General features: G+C 33.2%; 2 protein-coding genes across 2 annotated transcripts; one reads left to right on the forward strand and one right to left on the reverse strand.

Moving 5' to 3' along the window:
• Positions 1-8365: 8365 nt before the first annotated feature.
• Positions 8366-11068, forward strand: LOC127804077 (cyclin-D4-1-like). The gene is made up of 6 exons (XM_052340805.1): positions 8366-9018; positions 9465-9551; positions 9684-9782; positions 9876-10080; positions 10175-10296; positions 10417-11068. Exons 1-6 carry the CDS (start codon positions 8698-8700, stop codon positions 10654-10656), a joined length of 1074 nt encoding a protein of 357 aa, XP_052196765.1. The 5' UTR covers positions 8366-8697; the 3' UTR covers positions 10657-11068.
• A 2775-nt stretch (positions 11069-13843) lies between these two features.
• LOC127804956 (ATP-dependent 6-phosphofructokinase 5, chloroplastic) lies at positions 13844-24988 on the reverse strand. The gene is made up of 13 exons (XM_052342083.1): positions 24306-24988; positions 23653-23740; positions 21391-21464; positions 20888-20999; positions 20369-20464; positions 19473-19574; positions 19277-19351; positions 18935-19075; positions 18612-18728; positions 18431-18535; positions 16507-16587; positions 15901-16029; positions 13844-14436 (listed from the first exon to the last, which is right to left on the reverse strand). Exons 1-13 carry the CDS (start codon positions 24614-24616, stop codon positions 14269-14271), a joined length of 1599 nt encoding a protein of 532 aa, XP_052198043.1. The 5' UTR covers positions 24617-24988; the 3' UTR covers positions 13844-14268.
• Between the last annotated feature and the right edge of the window lie 1198 nt (positions 24989-26186).

A 26186-nucleotide genomic window follows, 5' to 3' on the forward strand; every position in this document is an offset into this window, starting at 1 on the left:
TGGCTGGCTGGCTGTTCCCAGCAGCAAGCAGTCCAAGTCCTTATAAAGTAGGTGGTGTTCAAAGCAATCATGCTTTGACCCATGACCTCATCCACCCCACATCTGATAATTCCTTGTCGCTTGGACTTCCTTTTCCCTTTCTTCCCACTTTCTTTCTTCCTTTCTTTCTTTCCGTTTCATTCATTTGGAACAAAACAACACAGAAAAAGACAGTTATTATTGTACATTAATGGGGACTGCCTGCGAGGGAACTTTCTTTTAACTGCATTTTAATAAGAAGAGCTACCCACTTTTTACCTCACAATCTATGCGTAAAATGAGCCACCTTCAATGCAATGATGGATTATTGGAGGACGGCATATCATTATCAGTAGTGTAATAAGAAGATGGTTTGATCCAATTGAATGGAGCAGGAGCGTGGTGCGGATTGGGACTACCAATCGCATTAAGATACTCTGCTCGGAGCATAAACTGCGCCATCCTTCATGCATTGGAGTTTGTTGCCAATTACCCTAGCCACTTTTGCAAGCCAGAGCTGCATATCTATTTACTTCCTTCATGTCCTTTATGCTTGATTCATTCTATCTAACTTACATTAAAAAAGAGTTAAATTTTAATTAGCTCTCTCTAACACAAGTGTCTATAGTAATATATAGCTTGTCCCTATACTCAATTTTTAAATAAATATCTCCACTTTTTATAAATAGATCAATTATTTTTGTTCATAACACTAATAGCCGTGTCAGTTGGATTAGTTAACCTATCTCAGTAGACCAAGTGAGATAAAATTTTACTATTATCTTTAATTTATCAAGAGTTAATAAGGTAGTGATAATTAATAGCAGACTTTTACCTTCTTAGAGCGACTTAATTAATTGAATCAATTAACACTTTAATTATTATTATTATTATTATTATCTTTACTTATTTTTGTTAATGGGTTAAAGTCAAGAGAAGACCAAAACCCTAGGATATTTTGAACTCATTATAACTCCTCGAGCAAGGGAAAGGGTTCCTTATGTCACAAACAATGATTCAAAATTAATGCAAATACAAGGGGAATCCTAAGTGTTAAGCCTACCTTGTTTATACCATATAGAATCTTATGGCTTAAGGGAAGTGTTAAAAGTGAATTCTCCAAAGTAGGGGACGTCTTGGGAGTTGAGTATATATAGATAGATAGATAGACAGACAGACAGATAGTATATTGTTGTAGTCTTTGTGCATGTACATGGCCTGGTGGATGTATCTTCAGGCAGATTAGATTAAGGCTGTGGCCTGTGGGGTGTGCATTGATAGGACAAAGTCAGGGAGTGATGTACAATTTTGTAGAGATGGAATGGGTTATGGGCCTGTTATCTTAGATATGAAATAAATACAGTTTTAATTGACTTGTAGACATGGTGCAGTGATAAAGCATTTAAAATTTTACATAAAGTATCGAGATTCGAATCAGTGTGACGATTTGAGAGAGATTTATTACTGAAATGTAATATTTAACTCAAAAGGTAGCACTAACGTTAGAAGATAAATCTCACATAGATTGTATTGAATGTTCAATTCTGAGTGTATTTAGATTATGTTGGCATCCGAATTTACTCGGAGAAAGTACTCAGGAGGAAGGTCACTCGCTCTTTCGGATTAGTCAGCTAAAACTTAGACATTTTAGGTGAATAAAAAAAAAAAAAAAAAATCTCATTTCTCAACCTAATTTTTTGTTAGATATAATTAATTGACATTATTATAATGAGAGAACCAAATTTTGTCTAATTACAAAGTAATGTTGTTTGCCTATTAATTAGTATACATTTAATTATGTTTTGAGGAAGCACAATTCTTTATAAATAAACATACCTATTCATAGAAGGGTAATGTTAAAAAATGGGTAAGAACAATAATTAAGATGTAATAAATGTATATTATTTTTAAATAAGGTGTATTTATATAATTTAATTTTTTTTATCATCCCTGTGTGGATTGGGTATGTATACTACACTAGCTTAATCCAAAATTATAAGAAAAAGAAAAAAAGAAGTAATTTAATTAGGTGCCTCTAAAAGAGTGTTTAATTTGGGCATAAAATCATCCTAAACTTGTTCTCTTCTTCAATCATATAAGAGATAAACTGGCACTCTATAAACCTGATATCTCTTAATTAAAAGCTTTGTTCTTATCAATTACAATTACACATATAGCTAAGAAGTATCGTAAGTTTTTTATTAAAATATTTATTAAATTTTTAAAATGTATTAGTGGGTATATGGATAATTTTTTTTTTATCTGTAAAATTTAAAATAAATTTATTTAAATAATTTAAAATAAGAAGTCAAGTAATTTTTTTTAAAAAATTATCAAATAAATTTAATAAATATAATAAAAAATATTTTTATATTTTATTTTTTTAACCCATATGTCGATTAATAAATACTATCTCGATTTTACTGTACTTGCAATTAATGGTTTACTTGATGTGCGGACTGGGAGATGAATTTTCCTCTCTTGTTTATGGGTTTGCTGGACGACCAAGACTCCCTCCTGGGTCTCGTAAGTGGATCCAGGAGAGAGAATAAAATAAAATAGAATAAATCAAAGACTTTGCTTAATTAATTAATCAGCTGCACAAATTAAAATTAGTATATGTTAATGAAGATGTATGTATATATATATATATAAGAGAGGGAGACAGAGAGACAGAGAGCAGGGATCGAGATTCGAGAATGGCGGTGGGTGTTGTGGGGGAAGCAAAAGCAAGCAGAAGCCAGAAGCCAGAAGCCAGAAGCCATGGCCGGATGCTTTAATTTTGATGCCGATTAGGCACGCACGCAGAAAGCCAAAGAACGCGTTTGGAACGGAGAGATCTGAAATAGCAGAAGCTGGAACAGTCTTCCAAGCCCACCAATCTTATCCAACCAACACACTTCTAAATTTAAGGCCTTACGAAAAAAAAAAAAAAAAGTTGACGATTAAAATTAGTTCAAAATGTCAATATTTAATAATTTAATTATTAAAAATTATTATTTTAAATTTTTATTGTGACCGAATGTCATTGCATGTATGAATGCATCTATTTTCATAAGTGATATATTACATAGCTAGATGATCGATTGACGGTACTTAAATAGGTTGATTAGTTTATTATGTTTCGTTAATAATTATAAAATATAGTATTTCATCCTAATGTATAAAATATCAAAATTTTATATATCAACTAATAAAAATTATTATTTTAAATATTTACCTTAAGATATAAAAGATGATATAATTTTTTTTAGAAAGTGTTTGGCTTATCTTTTTTTTAGCAGTTTTTAAGTTGTGTAAAGCTAAAAAGTTAAGTAGCATTTAAACTGATAACATGTTTGGATAAATGTATTTTAAGATGTCAATTATATAGTTGTGTGTTTAATTTGAAAGAACTAATAAACTATCAGAACTTGACAAAAAAATTAAAATAGACATGTTATTAAATAATGCAAATAAAACTCATAAAAAATTAATTGTTAATAAAGATAATTATAAATTAATGTCTAACTGATAAAATTTTACCATTAGATATTGATAAATTATGTACAATTACTAAAAAATATACTAATACAATATTTTATTAAAATCAATATATATTATGTGTTATATATATAACGTTCACAATATATATTATGTATTATATATATAAAGTTAGTGAATGGTGGCCAGGGACAATCTAGGCGACGGAAGAGGAGATGGGTGACAATGATAGACCCTGCAAAAGGCTAATGGACATGGAAGAAAGAGATCCAGGCGACAATGATGGCACTAGGCCAGAGCCGGCCCAACAAAGTTGGGGGCCTTAGGCGAAAAAGTTTGTTGAGGCATTTCAGTATTAATTTTTTTTATAAAAAAATAAATAATACATTTTTTATATAAATATTTCATCATTTTATTAAATAAAAAAAGTTAAAATTCAATCAACTACAAAATATAATAATCTCTTAACAATAATAAATTTTCAACTAAAATATAATATCTCAGCAAAAAAAAGCCAAACAACTTACAATAATAAATAAAAAATAAATAAAACTAATTTTTTTTTGAAAGTTTAAGAAGATCAGTGCGAGCAAAAAATTATACATTCATGATTCTCTTATAGAGAGAAACAAAACATAACATTAAACTGATAATATTAAAGGATAAAATTTACTAACAATAACTTTTCATTCTACAAATATGTGTTGGACTATATTCATCTTTATATAAAATTAATTTTTCTTGCTTTTTGAGATGCAAAATTGTTAATTAAATTTCTATAATCAAGTTTATCTAATAAATCATGAGTTTTATGGGAAACACCACAACAACGGTTAAAACTGGAAAATGGTGAACGAAGTTAAAAAATTAAAATGTTTTATATTTAATTTTTAATAAAATATTAATTATTAAAAAATAAAATATATATAAATATTACAAATTTCTAAAATCTGGGGCCTTCTAATTTGGGGGGCCTAATGCCATAGCATAAATGGCTTCAAGGTAGGGCCGGCCTTGCACTAGGCTAAAGGCAACAACTGATCTGCTAGAGGTGACGATGAATAGTTAGCCATGGAGGAGGCAACCAAAGGACATGGGAGATGATGAAAAAGTGTAAATATTTGAATTGTGTGAGGGCAATTTTGTAATTTGTTTGGTCAAGTAATAAGTTGCTAAGAGTTTATTTGAAAAATTTGAGAGAGGAGATTTTGAAAAACGCTACTAAATTAACTTAAAAGTTGGATAACGTTTAAGTTTTTGAATGTTGCCAAATATGTAAAAAAAAAGAAGTTACATAACTTATAAGTTATTTCAATAGCTTATAAGTGGTCAAACTGGTAAGCCAAACACCTTTAATACATACAGTGACCCTTTAACAATTAAAAAAGAAAAAATTAGTATTTAATTCTTGAATTACAAATTGTCAAAATTCAATATTTCAACTATTAAAAATTGTTGTTTTAACTTCTTATCTTGATTGATAATAAACAGAACTATTATCTGCGCTGTATAATATATTGTCATATAAAAAAAAAATTACGGCAGTGAGACATATTAGATTATGCTTAATACATTGATTTCTTAACAATTAAAAAATTTAATATTTGGTCCCTCATATGAAAAAAGATCAAATTTGATAAAAAAAAAAATCCTAAATTTTATTAAAAAAATCAAAAAAATTCATAAAAAGACCTAAAAATATTCATAAAAGACTTAAATTTAATAAAAACCTAAAAAATAAAAAAAATACCTAAATTTCATTAAAAAACCTAAAAATTTCATAAAAACACCTAAAATATTAAAAAAATACCTAAATTTCATAAAAAAAAAAAATTTCATAAAAGACCTAAAAATCAAAATACCTAAATTTCACAAAAAAAAAAAAATTTATTTTATATGTTTTATGTTTAGGTTTTCTATAAAATTTTTAGTTTTTTTTATGACATTTAGGTATTTTTTTGAATATTTTTAAGTCTTTTTATAAAATTTAGGTTTTTTATGAAATATTTAGGCCTTTTATGAAATTTAAATTTTTTAATGTTTTTTTATATATTTATTTTTTTAAGTTTTTTATTTGAAATTTATTTTTTTGAATATTTTTTAAGGTTTTACAAAAAAAATTAGATCTTTTTATGAAATTTAGGTATTTTTTATTATCAAATTTGGTCCCTTTTTTTTTTTTATCATATTAGGGATTAAATGTCGAATTTTTTAATTATTGTGAGAGTAAATATTATATTTATGTATTAAGTTTAATCTGATATGTCTCGCTAATATAGCTTTTTTTTTAATGTGATGAGGCATTTTACGTGGCATAGATAACATTTCTATTTATTCTTGGTAAAGATTTAAAACAATAATTTTTAATAATTGAGATATTGAATCTTGACTTTTTGCATCTCAAAGACTAAACACTATATTTTTTTTTATTGTTGAGGAGTCTCCGTATGTTTCAAGTCTATTTACAATATGCGAGTCAACATATTTAAATATTATCAACTAGTCATCCACGTGGTCTATCACTTACAGAAACAATCGCATTCATACACGCATTGATGTTCCATTACTGTAAACATTTAAAATAATAATTTTTAATTGTTGAAATATCAAATCTTAATATTTTATACACCAGGTACTAAACTTGACATTTTTAATTATTAAGAGATATTGTGCATATTAAGCCATATTTAAATTACAAATAAGATAACAAAGACTTTTTATTTTTTATTTTTATGACCCAGCTATTTGGGTTTCATTTGCCTAGTTCTGAAGGAGATCGACCTTCGGATAATCGGCTGCGGTTACAACCTTGTACACTTTTAAGAGGACACACGATCAATCTCTACTAAATGAGATATTTATGCCTTCACTAAGAGTCGAACCCACGCCATTCTCCAAATAACAAACACAGTCCATAAGAGAGTCATCCTCCCTATATCTCTAATAAATAAAATTATTTTAAAATTAAAATTAAAATATAATATTTAGTAGAAATAAGATTAAGAAATAATCATTATTCTTAAAACAATTAACTAATATTACCTAAAATTAGCGACATTTTATGAATAATATTTAGTGTAGGTTTTAGTAATGTAATAATTTAATCATTAGTCAAAATTAAATTCTAACATCAAACGGGTCAAATTTGGGTCAATTAGCTAACGGGTTAGGTTCTGGGTTTTGGGCTGGGTTCAATTCAATTATTATGGGTCAAAGCCGATTCCTTGGATGTGGTTTGAAATGTGGCTCAAATTTGTTTCCAATTCAATATCTCAACCCTAAACTTGCTCACCCATTTTATTTCTTTTCTTTTTTTTTTTCTTCTCCACAAATCTTAGTTGTGATATTCTCATTGATAACTGAAAGGAAGAAAAGAAAGGAAATCGACGCAATCTTGATTCAGCAAACTTAAATTTAGATTCATGAAACTCTTATGAACAATATGAAAGAATAAGAGAAACATGTTGGCTATAATGAAGATAAAGGCGTTATTTGTCATTTGTGCGTTACGACAAAAAATTAACTCTTGCAAATGAAAGAAACAAGGCCCCCAAAAAAGAAAACAAACAAGGGTGTTGCCAAATGGATGAACTTATGATGTGGCATTTTTGAAATGCATTGCATTGCTGGCATACACGATCCGTAATAGGAGACACGAAAAGAGAGAAACAAATGCACTATATTAGCATGTTAAGCGGTTCGGGTTTTTTCAAAATGAAAATGCAAACCTAGTTGTATTTTCTATTTTTGTTTCTAAAATTGAAAAATGAAAACTAAAAATTAAATGGTTATTCAACAAAATCTTAACATAAGAGAGAATGGTTAATCTATGTAGGGCAATTTTGAGAATCTTATCATTCAATACAAGTTCGTTTATCTTAATTTCATGAAAAATAATGTGCAAACAACAATCTTAATGAGTAAATTAATATTTATATACTAATTTAAAATTTGAAATGATTTATTTCAATTTAAACCTCTAATTGTTGAGTTATCTCTTTTCATTTGCCTTTTTGAGTTGATGTATACTCTTTTAAATGATTAATAAATTAGGATAATAAAATAAGGAACACGAATTAATAGAAATTACAACACAAGGTAGATCTATATTGTCTAAAGTAATTGTATTGATTTATGAGATCTTAAATTCGACATCTTTATTATTTATTTATGTCATGTTTGATTTTATTATTTATTTATGTCGTGCTAGATACGCGGCGATAAGTATTTTTCATATTAATAATTAAAAATAAACATTTATTATGACATAATTGCCATAATATACTTAACTATTATACAGAATACGTGTTAGATATATTATAAAAAAAATAATCGACATTGTTCAATAGTATAAATTTATACGAATCGGATGACATGCATTGGATCCAACTTACATGCAACGATACAATTGCTAATGTGATGTTATTATATAGATGAGAATGATGTAATTTATTTATTTGAATAATGATAATTTGACAAAAATATAATTAATTTATTTATTATGGGTAGTATGAGAAAATGATGGAAAGAACAGGGGGCAATGTGCAAAAAAAAAGGGTTGGGCTTTTGGGACAGTGCATCTAATCTAAAGGTTACAAATTGAAAAAAAGATGAAATCTTTGTGAAGATAACAGTAATGATAGGGATGGAAGTTTATTTTATTACATCATGTATGGATCTTTTGGGTCAATAATCACTGTGGAGACCACCATTTGACTGCTAATTGCCCCACCTACTTGCCAGTTCAGACAATGGCAATATTGGAAGATTATATTACATGACATGACATATATATATATATATATATATTTATGATTTTCTTTTCATTTCATCTTCTTCCTTAATATTTTTGTTTCCTTAATTTGCTTTCCCCATTTTTTAATGAATCTGTGAATCCAGCTGCCTCTCCTTCAATCACTCCTTTGCCCTAAAAACACATGCCTGTTTTCTACATAAAGCTCCTCTCTTTACATCAGTTTCATTCCTCCCCTCTGGTTCTTTCCCTTGTCCCTCACTCTCCTTTCTCCAATCTCTTCTTCTTCACTGCGTTTCTCTGGTTATCTCTGGCTATGGCAAAACCAGAATGCTAGTCTACGCATGCGAACAATCACCGATAAACTTCTGGGTTCTTGGTTTTGGGTTATTTTTTGATGAGATTTTGATAGGGTTGTACAGAGAACAGTGAGGTTTTATACAATGGCAGAAAACGGCTTTGACTGTGTAGCCTCGAACCTTCTCTGCACAGAAACCAACTACTGGTGCTTTGATGATCTTGATTCTGTGAACCCAGAGGAGCAAACCCATGAAACCAATAATCAACCTCTGGGTTTTAAGGATTTTGGATCAGAATCAGAATCAGAGCCATTTTTTGGTTTGCCATTGCAGAGCGAAGAGTGTTTGTCCTTTATGGCGGAGAGGGAGAGGGCGTATTTGCCCAGAGATGATTATCTCAAGAGGCTGAGAAGCGGAGAACTGGATTTGGGTATGAGAAAAGAGGCCCTTGATTGGATTTGGAAGGTCTGTTCATTCGTTTTTTTTTTTTTTCTCTGATGATTTTATTCATTTTTTTCTTTCTACCGATTGGGCTTCGCTTTCCCCCCGAATTTTTGTGACAATTTCTGTAGATGGGTCATGGATTTCACCCCATTTTGATAAAGATTGTTGTTTATTTCAATTCATTTTCCTCACATTGTGCTATTGGGAATTTTGATTTGCTTCAATTGATTTCTAGTGATTTGCTGGATCAGTTACTACGTACTCAATCCAGTCAACAAACAATGTCAATGAGTTGAAGCTATAATTAATGTCCTTTCCTAGTTTGTGTCACAGTATCAGTTTTCTGGAACTGGATTCCTGACAATGCTCTCCTCATTTCTCTGTTTCTGGTGATTCATGGTTTACACGTTTTCAGTTCCTCACGTGAAATTACTGAAATGCGTTCGGTGTTTTGTTTAATTCAACAGGTCCATGCCCATTTCGGTTTTGGGCCATTGAGTCTCTGGCTATCCACCAATTACCTGGACAGATTCCTATCGGTTTATCAAATGCCCGTAAGTGAAGCACAATGATCCCAGTATTTCTTTTTCTCTTTTAATCTTTTCCTTCAAATGCTGATTGCTCTTTCTTTGTTACTTTTCGTTTTTCTTTCCTTTCTCTTCGGCTTTTTCTTTTTCGGTATACAGAAAGATACAATTTGGGCAACGCAATTGTTAGCTGTAGCCTGTTTCTCACTGGCAGCAAAGATGGAGGAAGTTACAGTGCCACAGCTTGTAGATTTACAGGTGAATAGAGAAAAAAAAAAAAAAAAAAGCTGTTCGATATTTCTCCATTGTTACCTAAATCTGATTGCCTTGGGGATGTGGGAACATGGACAGATAGGTGAAGCAAAATTTGTGTTTGAAGGTATAACTATAGAGAGAATGGAGCTTGTGGTGCTGAACCATTTGAAGTGGAAGCTGAGAGCTTACACTCCATTTTCCTTCCTAGACTACTTCATCCGAAAGATCAATGATGATCAGAAACTTTCATCAGGGTCTCTGATCTCTCGATCAATTCAGCTCATAATAAGCACAACTCGGGGTATTTCTCCATTGCGAGTGTGTTCAGATTAGGCTGATTTGGTGGTTAACTTGTTCAAGTGTTTGACCCTGTGCTTGGTGGCCATCGAATGCAGGTATCGACTTCTTGGAGTTCATGCCTTCTGAAATTGCAGCAGCAGTGGCAATCTCTGTTTCAGCAGAAGTAACAGGAGTAACCATTGACAAGGCATTGTCCTGCTTAACACATGTAGAAGAGGTAAAATAAAATCCTTGAGCTTTAACTTTAATGATCTTACCAATTTGATGAACTTATGAAATGTGGTTATTTTCATTTCTTCTTTTTTTTTTTTTTTTTCGTTCTTTGTCGATGTTGCAGGGGAGAGTGGTGAAGTGTCTTGATCTGATCCGGGACTTGCCATTAGTTACCATTGAGGCCTCGAATGTGGCTGCCGGTGCATCCTGTCCTCAAAGCCCAATCGGGGTGTTGGATGCTGCATTCTGGATCTATGGAACTGAGGACATGGCAGCTCCACCGTGTGCCAATTCTTCGCCTAATAGTCCAGAAGCAAAGAGGAGAAAGCTGGACCAGCCATTTCAAGAGGATCTCAAGTCATAAAATGTAAATTTTCCTCCTCCATACCCTATTCTAATCTCAGAGAGAGAGAGGGGGGAGAGAGAGAGGGTCTCAAGTCTCATGCTTTTAGCATGAAAATGAAGGAAGCAGCAGTTAGCAATCAGAGTTCTCAACAACCATAGTAGCAGTAGGTGGAGAACACAGAAATTTGAATAGCTTCATATGGTGTTTAGGGGAAAACATACATAGTTTTTGGAGGCAACTTCAGTTTTAGATGAAAATGGACGAAGGAATGAAGTGGTACTGGGGATACAAGTAGAAGAAGAGGGCCTAGGGGCAGATATAGCTCATTTGTTTTATTTCTTTCCTCCTATCAATTTCTGAAGAATATTTGTCCTGTCAATGCCCTTTTGGTCATTTACATTTATAATCATATAATACCTTTAAATTTTATACTCTCCTCGTGCCCCACTTTTTCATTTATGTTCATGGTTTGGTTAATTATTTTTAAATTTAGAGATTTTATGAATCGTTAGCATTTATAAAATCGTGGGTTCAAGTTATGAAAACGATCCTCATTACCATAGATTGTCGTCAAATATATGGTGTGAAAGAGGTAAATATGCTAGATACATTTTGAATTCTCCAATGTTTGAGGTGTTTGTCATGTCTCGATATTAATTATGTGATAAAATATAATTATACTAATTATTTTTATTTATCGCCATCTTATGAATTTTTTCTATATAAAGATGTCGCTAGGAAATTTAAAAGCACTCTATGTAAATTTTGATAGATTGTTCATTTGTCTTACCGACGTGATTGTCATATTTTTATTTATTTAATGATAATACTTATGTCTCTGTCACTTCGTTGCGCCTAATTAGTTTTATTGTGTTGAATTGTAATATAGGTGTAATGTTTTGTTGTATTTTGTTATATTATGTCGTACTATCAAAGTAATATTGATAAAAAATACATTATTACAAAAATGCTCTTTAGAGATGGTGGGTGTAATATCTTGAATTTTCATAGAATTTTGGAAAAAATAAATTATTATAAAAATGCATTTTTAGAGAATTAATTCCCCAAGAAAGACGTTAAATTGGAGTGGAACCAATTTATAATTGGGCGTTACGACTAGATATCGTAATTGAGGGCCTCGGCATAAAAATTGGAAAAGGGTTCAAATGAGAAGTCATAGCAAAGATTGAGGTGGTAATGTAATTTTGAAAAATACCGAGGGTGTAAGTGAAAATTTATCTTTGAAAAAGGGGATTTTATTAAATTAGGGGTACTAGTATAATTTCGAAATTTTTTTGTATTGCGGGTGAGGGTAAGAGTGAAAAGAAGGGGCCAACGTGAAATTTTCAGAAACTTGGAAATTGCCGGCGGAGGCACGAATAAAACTTGCTTGAATTTTAAACAGAGATTAAAGAACAAATTATCTAACTGGGGGAGGGAGGAGGGCCAACTTATTTATTGCTGTAGTATTGTATCAATCGAAAAATAATACTATTTAAAATAACACTTGAACCCTTCTGATTTAAATATTGCAGTCTTGGCTGAAATAAAAGGGTTACTAAGGCACTGTTCATTGCCCTCTAATAATAAAAAGTATTCATTTTATAATTGAAAAACTAAAAATAGTAATTGTGTGTATATATATACGTTTTATTTAAACCTTTATATATATATTGTTATATGTTATATTTGATTTTATAATTACTTGTCTATATATAATAATACAAAAACAATAGAGATCCCCAGTCCAAACCAATATATATAATATCCAGCTCCAGGGGTGGATCTGGGGAGGGCTGCCCCCAGATCCATCGCTGATTTTAGCCCGCTCCCCTTCTAAATAGTCCAAATCCAGGAAAGATTTGAGGGAGGAATGAGACACCAGCTCCTCATTGTCATCATAAAGCAAGACTCCTTTATTAAACCTCTATCAACAACTATTATGGGACGAAATATGAATGAAAAGAAAATGAAATGTAAATAATCGGCTGCTCAAAGTTGGCGACGAAAATGTGGAGATTATGGGTGGATGGAACCAGAGACCCAATAACGCCACCAACAACAACAGGCACTGGTTTTCTTTTCTTAATAAAAAGATTGGGAACATTGGGATTTGGGTCAGTGAGGTCAGTAGAATCTGAGCCAACTTGTGTGTTGTCTATTCCCTTCGATAGTGATGATAAAATAATACGAATGGAAGGGGAATGTGACTGGACTGCTAATCCTCACCCACACCCACATGAGGGGACGTAACGTAACACTCTTCTTTTCCATTCAAATTCACAGCTCCATCCTCTTCTCCTCCGCCCTCCGCCATGCCATCGGAACCATAAACCAATTCCACCAGAGAGAGAGAGAGAGAGAGAGAGATTTGTAATAATCGTTCAATTACACAATGTTAATAAAGGAATAGGTCACACCCTCATAGGAGCTGACGGGCAGCTTTGACCAGATTCAGAACCAAGGAACCGACTTACAATTGCATCATTCATCGGAAACAACGTTAATATAATTATTAATAAAATTTCAATAATAATAATAATAATAATAATATTTTACGTTACACAATCGTCTTATTTTGTGTTGATAACATATTATTATTACATCATATAATATAATAGCATTGATAATACGTGGAGAAACTTTTAGCAACCAAAATTTGAGCTGTTAGATACTTAAACCAATGTTTTGAAAACCAAATTGAACCAGCCCGTTTAATTAGGAAAAACCAAGAAATAGAATCATCTGCTGTATCTACTAAATTTTGAACAAATAAATCAACCAATCTTTTTTAAATGATGGAGCAGTTGAACTAGGGTTTGAATGAACCAGCCTGTTCGATTCAACTGCTAAACACACTTGTGATTTCATGAGGTCTTGTAGAAGAAGACACCCGCAAGCCAACAACCCCCAGGGGAAAAAAAAAAAGAAAAAAAAGAAGACACTAGCAGTGGGAAATGTCATTTAAGGGACCAATGGTACTCTTATTAAGCTTCAATGACCCATTCATCTTTAACTTAAATAAATCTCATTGCGGGTTATTAACCGTGCATTAAGGGCAAAGAGAGGCTGCTCAACAACAGATACATGGCTCTGAGGCTAAAACAGATAAAGCTTAAGAGGATGTGTAGTATAACAACATGATATTATGAGGCTCAAACATATACCAATGGCTCTGACACCATTGCTAAGGCACCACCCTGTAAAGAGTAATTTTGGCTACCGTTGAATTCTTACGGAAAATAGAACCAACACAACTCATCAACGAGAGCTCATAATTTTTAATTAAGAGAATGTGAAGTCTCTATAAACCGTGTAGCTCCATTCTACTTTTCAGTTCCCTTCGCACATTCTGTGTTTTACACAAATCAAGAAACCAATTACAAAATGCTTTGGTTGGTTCCTAGGAAATCTTATTATCAAGGTCTTCTATCACTATAATGCTATACACTATAAAAGAATATCTGAATTGGGAAGAAATGTCATCCTTCGTATTATTTCTTCAATAGCAAGTGGTGAACAGACTTACCCAGCACAGGCCATTTCAGGCTGGTTTTCTGTTCTATAATTTAGCTGTCTATAATGAAGCTAGAAATCGCTGGCATAATAATAGAATTAGAGTCGCCTACTTCAAATGAAGTCGGGCTGGCCGGTTGATGTCAAGCAACGATGCCACATTCGGCTGTTATGGTCGACCACCCTCGGGTAAGTAATGACTTCCGGGATGGGAAGATATACGTAGTGTGTGTTGCATATGCCCACTGTGATGCCACTATACCCGGCAAATGCACCGTGAACCTGCCAAGATCAACATCCATATTCAGTAATGTCATTGAGCACATTCCTGTACATATTTACCCAGCTGATTCCAATCAATTTCTCCAATTTTTATTAAATTTGTTTCTAATTACAGATACTAAAAATTAGCTCATATAACACTATGAAGATATGTTGCTGGGAGTGAAATACTTGAGCTAAGCAGACCTGAGCAGACCCCATTGGTCTTCAGCTCTAGACTACAGTTGATTAAGGCTGAGCAAGACCGACTTCCACTAATGAGCCCAGCTTGTTCCGGATTAGATGTCCTAGTTCAGTCAAATCTAGGTTTTGCATCACTCATTCTAATGGGGAAATGCTGTTCAGAGGCCAAAAAGAAGCTGATATGAATTCCACTAAAGAGCCCAACTTGTTCAGAGAAGCTAACTTTGCCTAACAGGTGCAAAAAATAAACCAACTTACCTGACCCTACCCAGTCCAATTTCTATTTGTCTTTAGCCAAAGAAACACGTATCTGTGGTGAACAGGTTAAGGTTTCAAGCCAGACAAGGTACACAGTTTTGGAAGAAAGAAAAATGATATTGTCAAGTGGGAAAGAAGATCAAAGGGCACAGATACAAGACCAGAACAAAGAAGACCAGCTGGTTAATCTGACTCAACCAGGAAATGGCAGAAACGACCTATGTTTTGATCACAGATTTGGATTGCCCAAGGGAAAACATATCAAGTAAATATTATACCGACCAGAAGTATAATATTGGCACACTTCTAAATTTGAGAGAAATGACAGAGAAGCTAGGCTCAACGGAGTGATCCCACAATATCTGCATGGAAATAGCAATTTTTTATTATTGTTCCACATTTTCTGGTCATGTTCACGTTATATAACTTAGTTAACTCATGAACGAATCAAATATCTCTGATTTGTAACCCTTGTTGAACCAACGAAATCTGGGTAGATACCTTCTCCTGTTCAATGCCTGGAAGATTCTGATACCTATGTTAAATTGATGTGTGTATTCCCAATGGGCAATGGCAGGAAAAGGAAAATCTCAATCGACTTCTAGAACATATAGTGAAATTGCTTTTTATTTGTACCCTGCTACTTCAAGTTATAGTTAAGTAATCCAAAAGTATTACATAGAATTCATGATGCTGTAACTTAGGGAAAAAAGAAATACAAGCTAATCAACATTGGTATAAGGCAGATGGCTTTAACAAAAATTATCTAACTGGTTTTATTTGTCAACAGTTACGCATCTGATTTTTTTCCCTCTCGCTTACTCATTTCCTTCAATTTCATTTATGGCCCTTCCCATCTGGAAGAGGAAAGGGTGGCGAGATTGGGCAGTTATATTAGGTACTTTTTGCCTAATGTTCCTCCAAAAAGGAATTCGGACTACTGAAAATCTCACCAATATACTGCATAAGATACATATATTTTCGAGTGAGAATGGTATCAGAAAGTTAGCATGTGATACGTACCGCATTTTGGCCCAATACAGTACAAAGAATTCCATCCGATGCATTTGCACGGACTGCTCGTATCATGTATGTTGGATCAATGTACTTCACATCAGCTGGAACGCCTATCTCCTTAAAGTATTTCTTTGTCTGATAGAAAAGAAAAAAGTAGATCAGTACATCCAGAATTGTGACGCATAAGTACTCAGGAGCTGCTGTTCAAAGAAATACATGTTATGCTTTCATCAGAATATCATACATTTCTTTAGAATTTCAAAATATTTCCAAAGGGTCTAATTTTATGTTCTTTCATCAGAATATCATGTTATGCTGTTCAAATTTGTTTTTCTGTTATTGTTAAAACTCAAGTCTCAAGTTATTTTCTTTGAACTTGTAAAACAAGTATGAGCGAACACACATTGGACACTCCCATGAATGCGCACCCACTTCCTTTTTCACATCAAGGCACCAAATGTTACACAATAAAGTGAGAAAAGGCCAGGCTACTACTGACTTCTGCTTCGCTACTTAGATCAAATAACTCAAACAGAGACCATACTGATAATTAATCAGCTAGTTGCAGCCACTCTCTATGATGATCACCAATTGCATGAATGGACAACTTACCTCTTGTTGTAGATGTACACCAATATCACTAAGTACAGTATTTCCAGATGCATCTTTGGCATTAGTTTTCTGAAGTAAATTCTGCATCAAAGAGGAAAAACATAAAGCATGGAACTATAGTTAGTTTCACAGTTTTAAAATATTAGAAGACAAACATTTTTACTGTAATAATAAAAGACAGTACACTTGAATGTTTCAACATAAAAACATCAAAAGGTTAAAACATAGAAATGAATAGAACGTAAATATTTGCAGTGGTGAGAAGTGGAAAGCTAATACTAGGTTTTCATGAGAAAAAGAGCCAGCGATGGAAAATTATGAATGAGACCTTGGTATGAAAAAGTCAAGATAGAGAATGAAAAATCCTTCAAACGGTATAAGTGAGACATTGGATGTGCCCAAACTTCAACATACAAAGTTTTACCACAAATTTGAATATGTAATAAAGCTGTGAATGACAGCATTAAGAGCAATTGTTGTACATTACTGTCTCATATAAGTTAGAAAGGAGAACCAAAAGGAAAAAAGAAAGTGGAAAAATATTGTTAGAAGGACCAAGAAAAAATAAATGAACTAACTGCAGTCAAACAGATATGAGACATGAAGATAGTAACACCAAAATTTGAGGTCAAAATGAAGGAAAACTTCTAGATAAGTATATAAAAAATTTACGAACAACAAGAAATATGAAAGGAGAATAACAGTTGCTCAGTGCCCATTTGATAACATTTTTTGCTTTTATTCTTGTATTTGTTTTGTTGAAAACAAAATCAGAAAAACATTGTTTGATAACTATACATTTATTTTAAAATTGAAAATAAAAGCAAAAGCTGGGAAATGAACTAAGAAAAAGGTATTTTCAAAATGATGTTATCATTTTTCAAAAATGTATCTTCTCATACATCATTGTTATTAATATTATTACACTAGTTATTATATGCACTATGAATATTTTGTAATATTCGTATATATTAACAATCTTGTCATAAATAATATTATTATAATATTAATAGCAATAATTATATTGTTAACCTTATAGGATTAATCAAAACAAATATTCATCACATCCTAAAATCATAATACTGTAATAATTGATTAACAATAACAATATTGTTTTATTTTAAAATGTTAATAATTATGTTGATAATTTTATATGATTTATACTACAAATACAAAGTAAAGATATTCCTAATGTAACAATATTAATGATATTTATAAGAGATTTGTATCTTTTTACATCTTTAGTAATTTTATAATATTAATATTTCTATTATCAACAATATAACATGTTAGGGAAATGTTATAACAGGTATTATTGTCTAGGTATAAATAATTATATTAAAAGTTAAAATATATACACTAACAAAATTGATATTATAACTGATCATGGTACTAAGACAAGTTATACTAAAAGGGCATCCTTGTGGATAAGGATCCCTGCTTTACGAGGGTCATATCTGTACCCCTTTTCTGCGAAAAGTTTCACACCCTAGACCTGTGACCTTTTGATCCTAGAGCAACCATACTGTTGCAACCAAGGCTCTCCCTCTCACATAAAATATATTAACAAAAATTAATTAATTGGCTACTAAAATTCTTTTAAAGGTTGTTATCAATAATATACTTTATAATTATATTAAAATAACATATTATTACAAGTGAACAATAGGGAGGTCAAAGCAACTAAAAAGGTAGTAAAACCAACAGTTTTGCAATGTTAGTCAAGAAAATATAAAAGCCATAATGGACTTGCCAACTTATATATCAAACATAGAAAATTCACTTGTTTTACATAAAGTTGTTCCAGTATGAGGTAATAACAAAAGGCATACATAGATGGGATCATGGGACTGCAACAGATACATAGGTATCATTTATCTGAATACAGTTTGACCTAGAAGCCAATAATTGAGACATAACTCACCTGCCCAGCTCCCTCTGCCACACAGACAACAGCTGATCCCTTTGTCTCAATTAGGTACTTCAGATGCCTCAGGACACCATGTGGTCCATGTAAATTAAAAGGTACCTGAAGTGCATGCAAACATCAAGTAAATATATAAGCTTAGGTAAAAGAAATTTTATTAAATATCCTAATTAAGTACCTCTGGGATCAAACATATATCAATTTGTCCACTAGCAAGCGCGGCATGCATGGCTATAAATCCACTACTACGCCCCATCAATTTGACTATGCCAATACCATGATAAGCACTATGTGCCTGTTGGAAGATTGAAAGAAAACTCAGAAATCAAGGTACTAATACCAGGAAGGATTGTAAACGACAGGTACATAACTCCAAGAAATGAAGGATGATTTAATAATTACACCAAATTCACAACAAACAAAACAAGGGCAGCAGTAAGAATTAAAAGCAACTTGCACCAATGCACAACAAACAAAATAAGAACTAAATGAAACTTGCACCTCAATGTATGCTGAATTTATTGCACGCTGCGCTTCTTCAACAGCAGTATCAAAACCAAAAGTTTTATCCATCAGCAGAATATCATTATCTATGGTTTTTGGCACACCAACTACTGCCACTTTCAGTCGTCTTTTCTGACACTAAAAATCATAATGAAGAAATTAGATTATGTAAACAAAACAAATAATGAAGAATGTAATACTGAAAAGACAAGTTTTCAAGATTTGGACAAAACAAATAACACAAAGCTTAAAAGGGAAATTTTCACAAATAAAATATTCACAGAGAAAGATATTTAAATCCAATTAGAGAAAATAACATGATGCAATAGTTTTGCCCACCTCATCATGAATTGCGTTGGCACCAGCATGGGTTCCATTTCCGCCCAAAACAAAAAGCATGTTGATTCCTTTTTCCTGACATGATTGACACATACATGTATGAGAACACTTTATTGCTGATATCCATTAGCATTTCTATAGAAACAACAGAGAAAGCCAGGGAAAGATCTAGCAATGAGAAAAAAAAAAAAATCACCTCCATACGGTCAACCATCTCCTCAACACTGGGCCCTCCACGCGAGACTCCTAATAAGCTTCCACCAGAAAGATGAATATTTTGAACTACTCTCCTGGAGAGCTGCCCAAGAACATATTTCAAAAAATTAAATTTCACATGTTTACTAAAAAATAGGGGTGCATATATTTAAAGAAAAACAAGTCCAACTAAAATCACAAGGCTGATTCTAGAAGTGTTGGGTTGACTTTGCAGATTGAAACACTCATCCAAAATTTTGAGAACAATTCAGAAGAATCTCCAATTCATCAAGTAAGAGTTATTTCACAACTAATTCCAATCAACCTATAAATAAATTAGAGCAAAATTTCATAGTAGCTATTGGAGTAAAGAGAGGAGCTTGCCACTGAACAGAGCCACAAGCAGCTGGCAGGTAAACATGCACTATACAAGGAACAATAATAACATATCAAGCCTTTATCCCAATATGTAGTGTTGGCTACATGAATTCTAACTCACAGTTATTTCTATCTATGGCCTTGTAAACATGCAATATACAAAGAACAAAAATAAAATAATTGCAGCAATATGGCAACATATACTCCTACCAAAAAGACCATACCATTGGCAGACTACCTTTCGCTGCCAAGGGAATGTTCTAGTTAATGGACCTTTCACACCATATATTAAGGAAATTAAGCAACACACCTGTTTATCCCTGTAAAAACTTATAGTACAAAATCCTACCAACTTAATTATATAATAGGGGCAAGAGCTTGCAAACTAATATGGGAACAAACCATGGGAATAAAAGATCTGATCAGAAGAAATGTCACAACAAAACAATCTCAGATGTCTAACGGTACCTTCAACTCAATTTTGAGCAAGCAGTTTCAAAGATAGAAATAAGAACTCACTGGCATTTCACTCAAGTCTTGGTCTGAAAATCCACGGTAACCAAATGGAATCCCCACAATCTTTTTCACACCATATATTTCAAGGGTGATGACAATCTGCAGTCATTTCAAAAGAAAAATGTAAGATGAGAATCAACAAGCAAGGAAATGTGTTTCTTTAATGACAACTAGGTAAAAGAAAGATCATTTCTATATGAAATAATCTTATGCCTCCATCATTAGACAATCAGAACCTTTGAACTGAAATAGAAGCTATAGTTTAGGTTCTTTCTTCTAATTGAAGAAGTGCATAATGGGGAAGCAGGAAATCCTTATACAGAAAAGCTCTAAGAAGCAGGACATATGTGGAAGTAAAACAATGTAATTTTTTTTAGAAAAAAATAATAATGTGATTCTTTTAATTAATTATAATCTTGTCGCTGTTTCAGGGTTACAGAATGCAATCATTTTATTGAAAGATAACTCTGGTATGATGTGGATAGAACTCTCAAGTAAAAAGAGAGAAAATAGAATAAGTACATGTCTGATGACATCATTAAGACCAGGGCAAAGCCCGCCGCAGGTTACAATTGCTGCTTTGACTTCTTCTGGCCTGAAGTATATTTTCTCCCGGGGACCAGCACGGTGAACCCTGGGAAGTTATCAGAAGAAATATTTAGTGAGGCCAACAGGAATCTAATATTAGCAATAAAAATGTGACAAAAGTTAAATGTGAGCACAGGAATAGTATGACATCTTTCTGCACAATTTAACGTTTCTATGAGTGACTAAGTGACATCCCTAAAATTAGCAATTATGAGCTTACCACATTGTGTGTATGTGCATATGCACGCGAGCGCGCGTGTGTGTGAGAGAGAAAGAGAGAGAGCCCTTGACATTCAATTATCGATGATCATTAGGTTTAGAGAAATGTAGATAATATCTCATTACATTATATCAGAATGCATTATGCAACATCAACCCCGAAACATATCCTCCTATTACTGACATATGAATGTTTGGTCAATTAGTATAGAGAATACCATTGTTCTACCCAAGTACAATTGGGATCAATGCATTCAGCACCAGCAGATGTTGGGGAGGAATAATTTATAACCTGAAATATAAATAATATGATGTCAGCTAAAAGGGAAACAAATTTGTTGTTAAGAAATTGATCTCACGCACATATTACATGAATTTCTTATCTGATCATGATCCTAACAACTTATGAAGATATCACTAGAGATCATGATCAAAAGAGATAAAACAACTAGTGAAGGTCAAATAATAAAAGCAATAGACTCCTAGATAGATAACAACATAACCTCACAATGAAATTAGCAGATTAAGTTTCTTCTGTTTCACCTTCTAAAAACAACATAAACAATCCCAAGCCTTTTAATGCTACTAGGTGGGGTTGGCTACATGAATTCTAGCCTTCCAAAAATCTCTATTTATGGCTATATATTTTGTAGGGCCATTATACCCGGTATCATGTTTAAGGCTTTTCCACCAAACTTTTATGATCTTCCTCCTTCTCTTTTGATACAAACTTTTTCCACTCTATCAGCTTGCCTCACAGGTGGGTCTATCTGTGTCTTTTCACCTTTTGAAAACATAGCACTAAAATCATGCTAAAAAAAAGATCGATATTTAACACTTTCAGAAGAAGATTGTTTCGAAAAATTAAACTACTTGAGGTTCCTTTCCAATGACCACACATAACACATGGACATAGTTTGAACTTGAGTAGAAAAGCAAAAAGGTTTACCTACCTGTGCACATATATAAAGTTGGATGAATCCATATTGTATTCCAAATGACAACACTGGATATCATAACTACTTAGAACAGATCTATCTGCCCTCAAATCTGTATAATATATCAATGCCTTTATTTACTATTCTAGCTTATAAGATTCTTAGTTCTAATCAAAAAGCAAAATGGGGAATGCTCACTGTTCAAGCAGAAGTGGAACAAAATGCATCCCTTGAAAGAAGCACAAGCAGAATGGTATATCTGAGTTTTCTTCCATCCCCTCCCTCCGATTGGGCCTTTCAGTCTATATCTCCTCTCAATTATATTCAGTAAAGGTATGGCAGGATAGACTTCTAAACTCTACCTGATGGGGAGCAGTGGAATGTAGTATTACAATGCACACATGAGTGTTTTATGTAAATAAGACAATTCAAAACCATGACCCACCAGGTGAGAGTAGTCTCTTCATATATCCCTGCTTTTTGAGAGAGAGAGAGACTCTTCTAATCTCGAACTAAAAGAAGGCACACATCAGTTTTTTTGCACTTAACAAATGATGGATCCATGGGAGAACCTAGGCAATGCGCTAAAATATTGAAATGTTCAACAAAAGATAAAAATCTTGATCTAGAAGAAGGACCAGGTCAATTTCCCTTTTACACTTAACAAATGAGGGATCCATCAATTAATAGTGACCAAAAGAAGCTCACGCCTGGGCATCTACTCTAAAGAAACGAGGGATCCATCATATTTAGAATGACAAGAGGGAACCTCATATGAGTGCATCTAAAATGACATATGATCCATCTTCAGTTAATATTGAAAAGTATGACTGCGGCTCAACATGACAAACTGGCAATGATTTTAATCATTAAATTTCTTTCCTTGTCCTTATTTGGTAAAGAAACTTGAATTAAAGATATCAAACAATTAATCTTCACAGATACATACATTATTTGTCAATCAAAGATTGGTAATGCAACAAAGTGAAGGCATTAAATAATTTGATATTAAGTGTTTGTGTGGTATTAGTTTTGAAATTTTGCTGCCGCTAGAACCACTTTTGTGAAAAGTGCTTTTGCAAGAATTATTTTGACCGAGAACAATTTGTCAAAAAAATTATTTGTTGCTGTTCCTATGCTACAGCAAATACCCATATTTTTGCTTCTCTTCCACAACAAAAAAAATAACTTTTGCTATTATGCAAATTCATTTTTGTTGTCAGCCAACTACCACAAAAAAGTGTACAGAACTGCTTTTTATCTATATAAAAGTGCTTACTGCATGAGGAAACAAACTATAAGACATGTTAACAAGAGAAGCAAGTCAATATTTAGATATCAAGGCTTTGGTATACACAAAAAATAAAAAAGTAATTCTAGGTGCTAGAATATGATGTTAAATCGTTGGTGGAAGTTGAAACTCCCCTTCTATGAAAAACTAAAAATAGGAACTATTAGACAGAATCATTCCTGGAGTAAGATCTATTATCTCCACCTTGTTACATTAAAGTCCAACAAATGATATAGCATTTCAGTATATACCTTGAGGAGTACCCTGTCATTGTTATTAATGTAGCCATGCCACTTCTCATCAGATGGATAACCGTCAGCAAAATCTTCTGTCGGAGTCCTGCATAGAAAATATATATTCAGAGATAAGATTTGATAAATTCATAAATAGTTATAGAAAAATAAAGAAAACTTCCAAGTCACGAAAAAGTGAAGGAACAAACTACTCTTCTCAATCTATATATCAATCAAACACCGAGAGTGAGTTGCCATTTATAAAAAAATGAGGGCATCAAAGACGTAGTAGTAGATGCAAATTCAGCACAAATTAGTGAGAATTCAAGCATAAAAGTAGAGCGAGAACAACATCAAATCAAGCCTTAATCCCATAAAGTGGGGTACGCTATATGCATTCTATCTTGCCAATCATCTCTATCTAAACCATAAGTTCTGGAAGATCATGCCTTTTTCACCAAGTTTTTTCTCTCCCGTGCCTGTTTTGCAATCAAGCATAACAGTCCGAATACGTACAAAATAACGAACACGCTGGATAAAACAGAATCAAAACACCGAGCAACATTAACGATATTCAAGTACTTCATTGTTTACAGACAACCAAAAAGGCAAAAATACCAAAAATATATATATATATAATAAAAGAAGAATCAGAATTCCAACTGAGATACCTCATCCTGAGGCAGAAAGTGGAGGGGATAGGAGCCTCGTCGGGGAAAAGGTCGGTGAGGTGAGGAAGGTTGAATCGAGCCTCGAATTCGCTTTGGAACTTGGACTTCCAATCGGGATCACTTAAGTCCATATCGGCGGCCACCGGCGTTACCTTGACGTTCTCGGCATGCACGCGAATCTTCGAGCAAATTCGTTTCAAGTTCCGCCGCAAACTCGGAAGAACCACGCTGTTGAGTCTTCTGCCGGAGTAGTCACAGTTTGCCGCCGGAAGGGCGAGCTTGGGGCCGATCGCCGGCGCGAGCGTGTCCATGGAAGAACAGAGTGAAGTCCACAAAACTGTACGATCGCAATGGCCACGGAGAGAGAGAGAGAGTAGCGGAGATCGCGATGTAGACGGAGAGAGGGAGGAAGACACCAAGTTACCAACCAGTAGGAGCTTAAATAAGGAGAGGAAGCGTTGGTGGTAGTACTGGTACGGGCCGGACCAGAGCAGACCAAACCAAACCAAACCAAACCAAAAATCTCTCTCCTTCAACTCCAATTCCTGGCAGGTTTTCAATGACTTTTCTGAACCGCCCTTGTCCTCGTGATTGACTATTTAATTTATCATAACCTTGTCGTCCCCTCTCCGTCTCCTCCCCTTTCCCACCAAACAAACACTGCCACTCCGGCCGCCGGTGAACCGCTGCTTCAATAACTAATAGGAAAAATTACCCCCCCCCCCCTTTTTATTTTTTTACACAATTTTTTTATTTATAATATAAATTATATTTCGTTATTAAAAATTATATCCAAAATTTTAATTCATATTATCACTCGTAATTAATAAATTGTCAACTCTTCTCTTGTTTTAAGAATGTTGGCATCATTTTGTCAACCTCTAATCCCTTAATTCTGTATTCTGTCTTCTGACTTATAAATTCATTAATAAATCTAAAAATATATTAATTATAACCATCCTCTACCACCCCACTTATTTAAAATTAAAAGCATTCAAATTATAATTTAATTTTAATTATGATAATACCCATAAATACCTACCGGTATCTTAAAGCCTAATAAGATTCGCATCTCTGTTTTCGATTTAACACCGTCATCAATGAAATCACTACAAATGGCCTAAAATTTTAATTATTTCTTAAAAAAATAAAAATGCTATTTACACACTTAAATTTAATTATTTTTATTAATATATATTATCAAAACAGAAGACTAAGCTGTGCTAGTCCTGTTAATCCTTGTGTGACCCTGTAATGTATTATGTGGTTGATTAGTTTAATTAGTTAAGGAGAGGAAAACAAAGTCCTGAAACTGAATAATATAGGACAATAAATTTATTTAATTTGGGTATACTCCACGCAATCTGGCGGAGAATCTTGTGCTCCTTTTCCGTCGTGGCCTCCCATTATTTTACTAGAGAAGTGGCAGGCTTATTTGGGAAGACACTGACAAGACAACCCCAATGATGCCAAGTGGAATCAGTCAAAGTGGGTGGATAGTAGCAGGCCCGATGAGCTAGTAATTGGGCCGAGCCCAACTTTTTGTCTATGACCCAAATGGAAATTGTTTTAGGTTTGTGTACATACGTTGAGGGCTTTGAGCCATGGGTTGGAACCCAAAAGTGGGTTCGGGCTTGGGGCTTGGCCCAACAGAGTGCAAAGAGTAAAAAGAGAGCGTTGTGCTTCAACCAATGTTGCAAGCAGCTACTACTTACTTGTCCACGGACATTCACATCAGCCATGTGAAAAATGTACCCTTTATTGATTGTGCTTCAAGGCCAACCCAAACCCTAAAATCCCTTCCAAGTAAAGATGTGCTTCATTCATGGGGAAACCCTGGTGGCCCTTACATGCTTGACACTAATAAACACCCCATTTTGC

This window comes from Diospyros lotus, chromosome 6, assembly GCF_014633365.1.
Source record: "Diospyros lotus cultivar Yz01 chromosome 6, ASM1463336v1, whole genome shotgun sequence".
In the NCBI taxonomy this organism is placed as follows: Eukaryota; Viridiplantae; Streptophyta; class Magnoliopsida; order Ericales; family Ebenaceae; genus Diospyros; species Diospyros lotus.

Bases quoted from the DNA above. Each gene is read 5' to 3' on its own strand.
- LOC127804077 (XM_052340805.1), top strand. From the start codon at position 8,698: ATGGCAGAAAACGGCTTTGACTGTGTAGCCTCGAACCTTCTCTGCACA. The intron at 9,019-9,464 runs GTCTGTTCATTC...TTAATTCAACAG, and splicing joins CCCTTGATTGGATTTGGAAG to GTCCATGCCCATTTCGGTTT. The intron at 10,081-10,174 runs GTATTTCTCCAT...CATCGAATGCAG, and splicing joins CATAATAAGCACAACTCGGG to GTATCGACTTCTTGGAGTTC.
- LOC127804956 (XM_052342083.1), bottom strand. From the start codon at position 24,616: ATGGACACGCTCGCGCCGGCGATCGGCCCCAAGCTCGCCCTTCCGGCG. The intron at 16,030-16,506 runs GTAAGTTGTCCA...CTTTTCTATCAG, and splicing joins GTGTACATCTACAACAAGAG to ACAAAGAAATACTTTAAGGA. The intron at 14,437-15,900 runs GTACGTATCACA...TGATCTTGGCAG, and splicing joins CTGTATTGGGCCAAAATGCG to GTTCACGGTGCATTTGCCGG.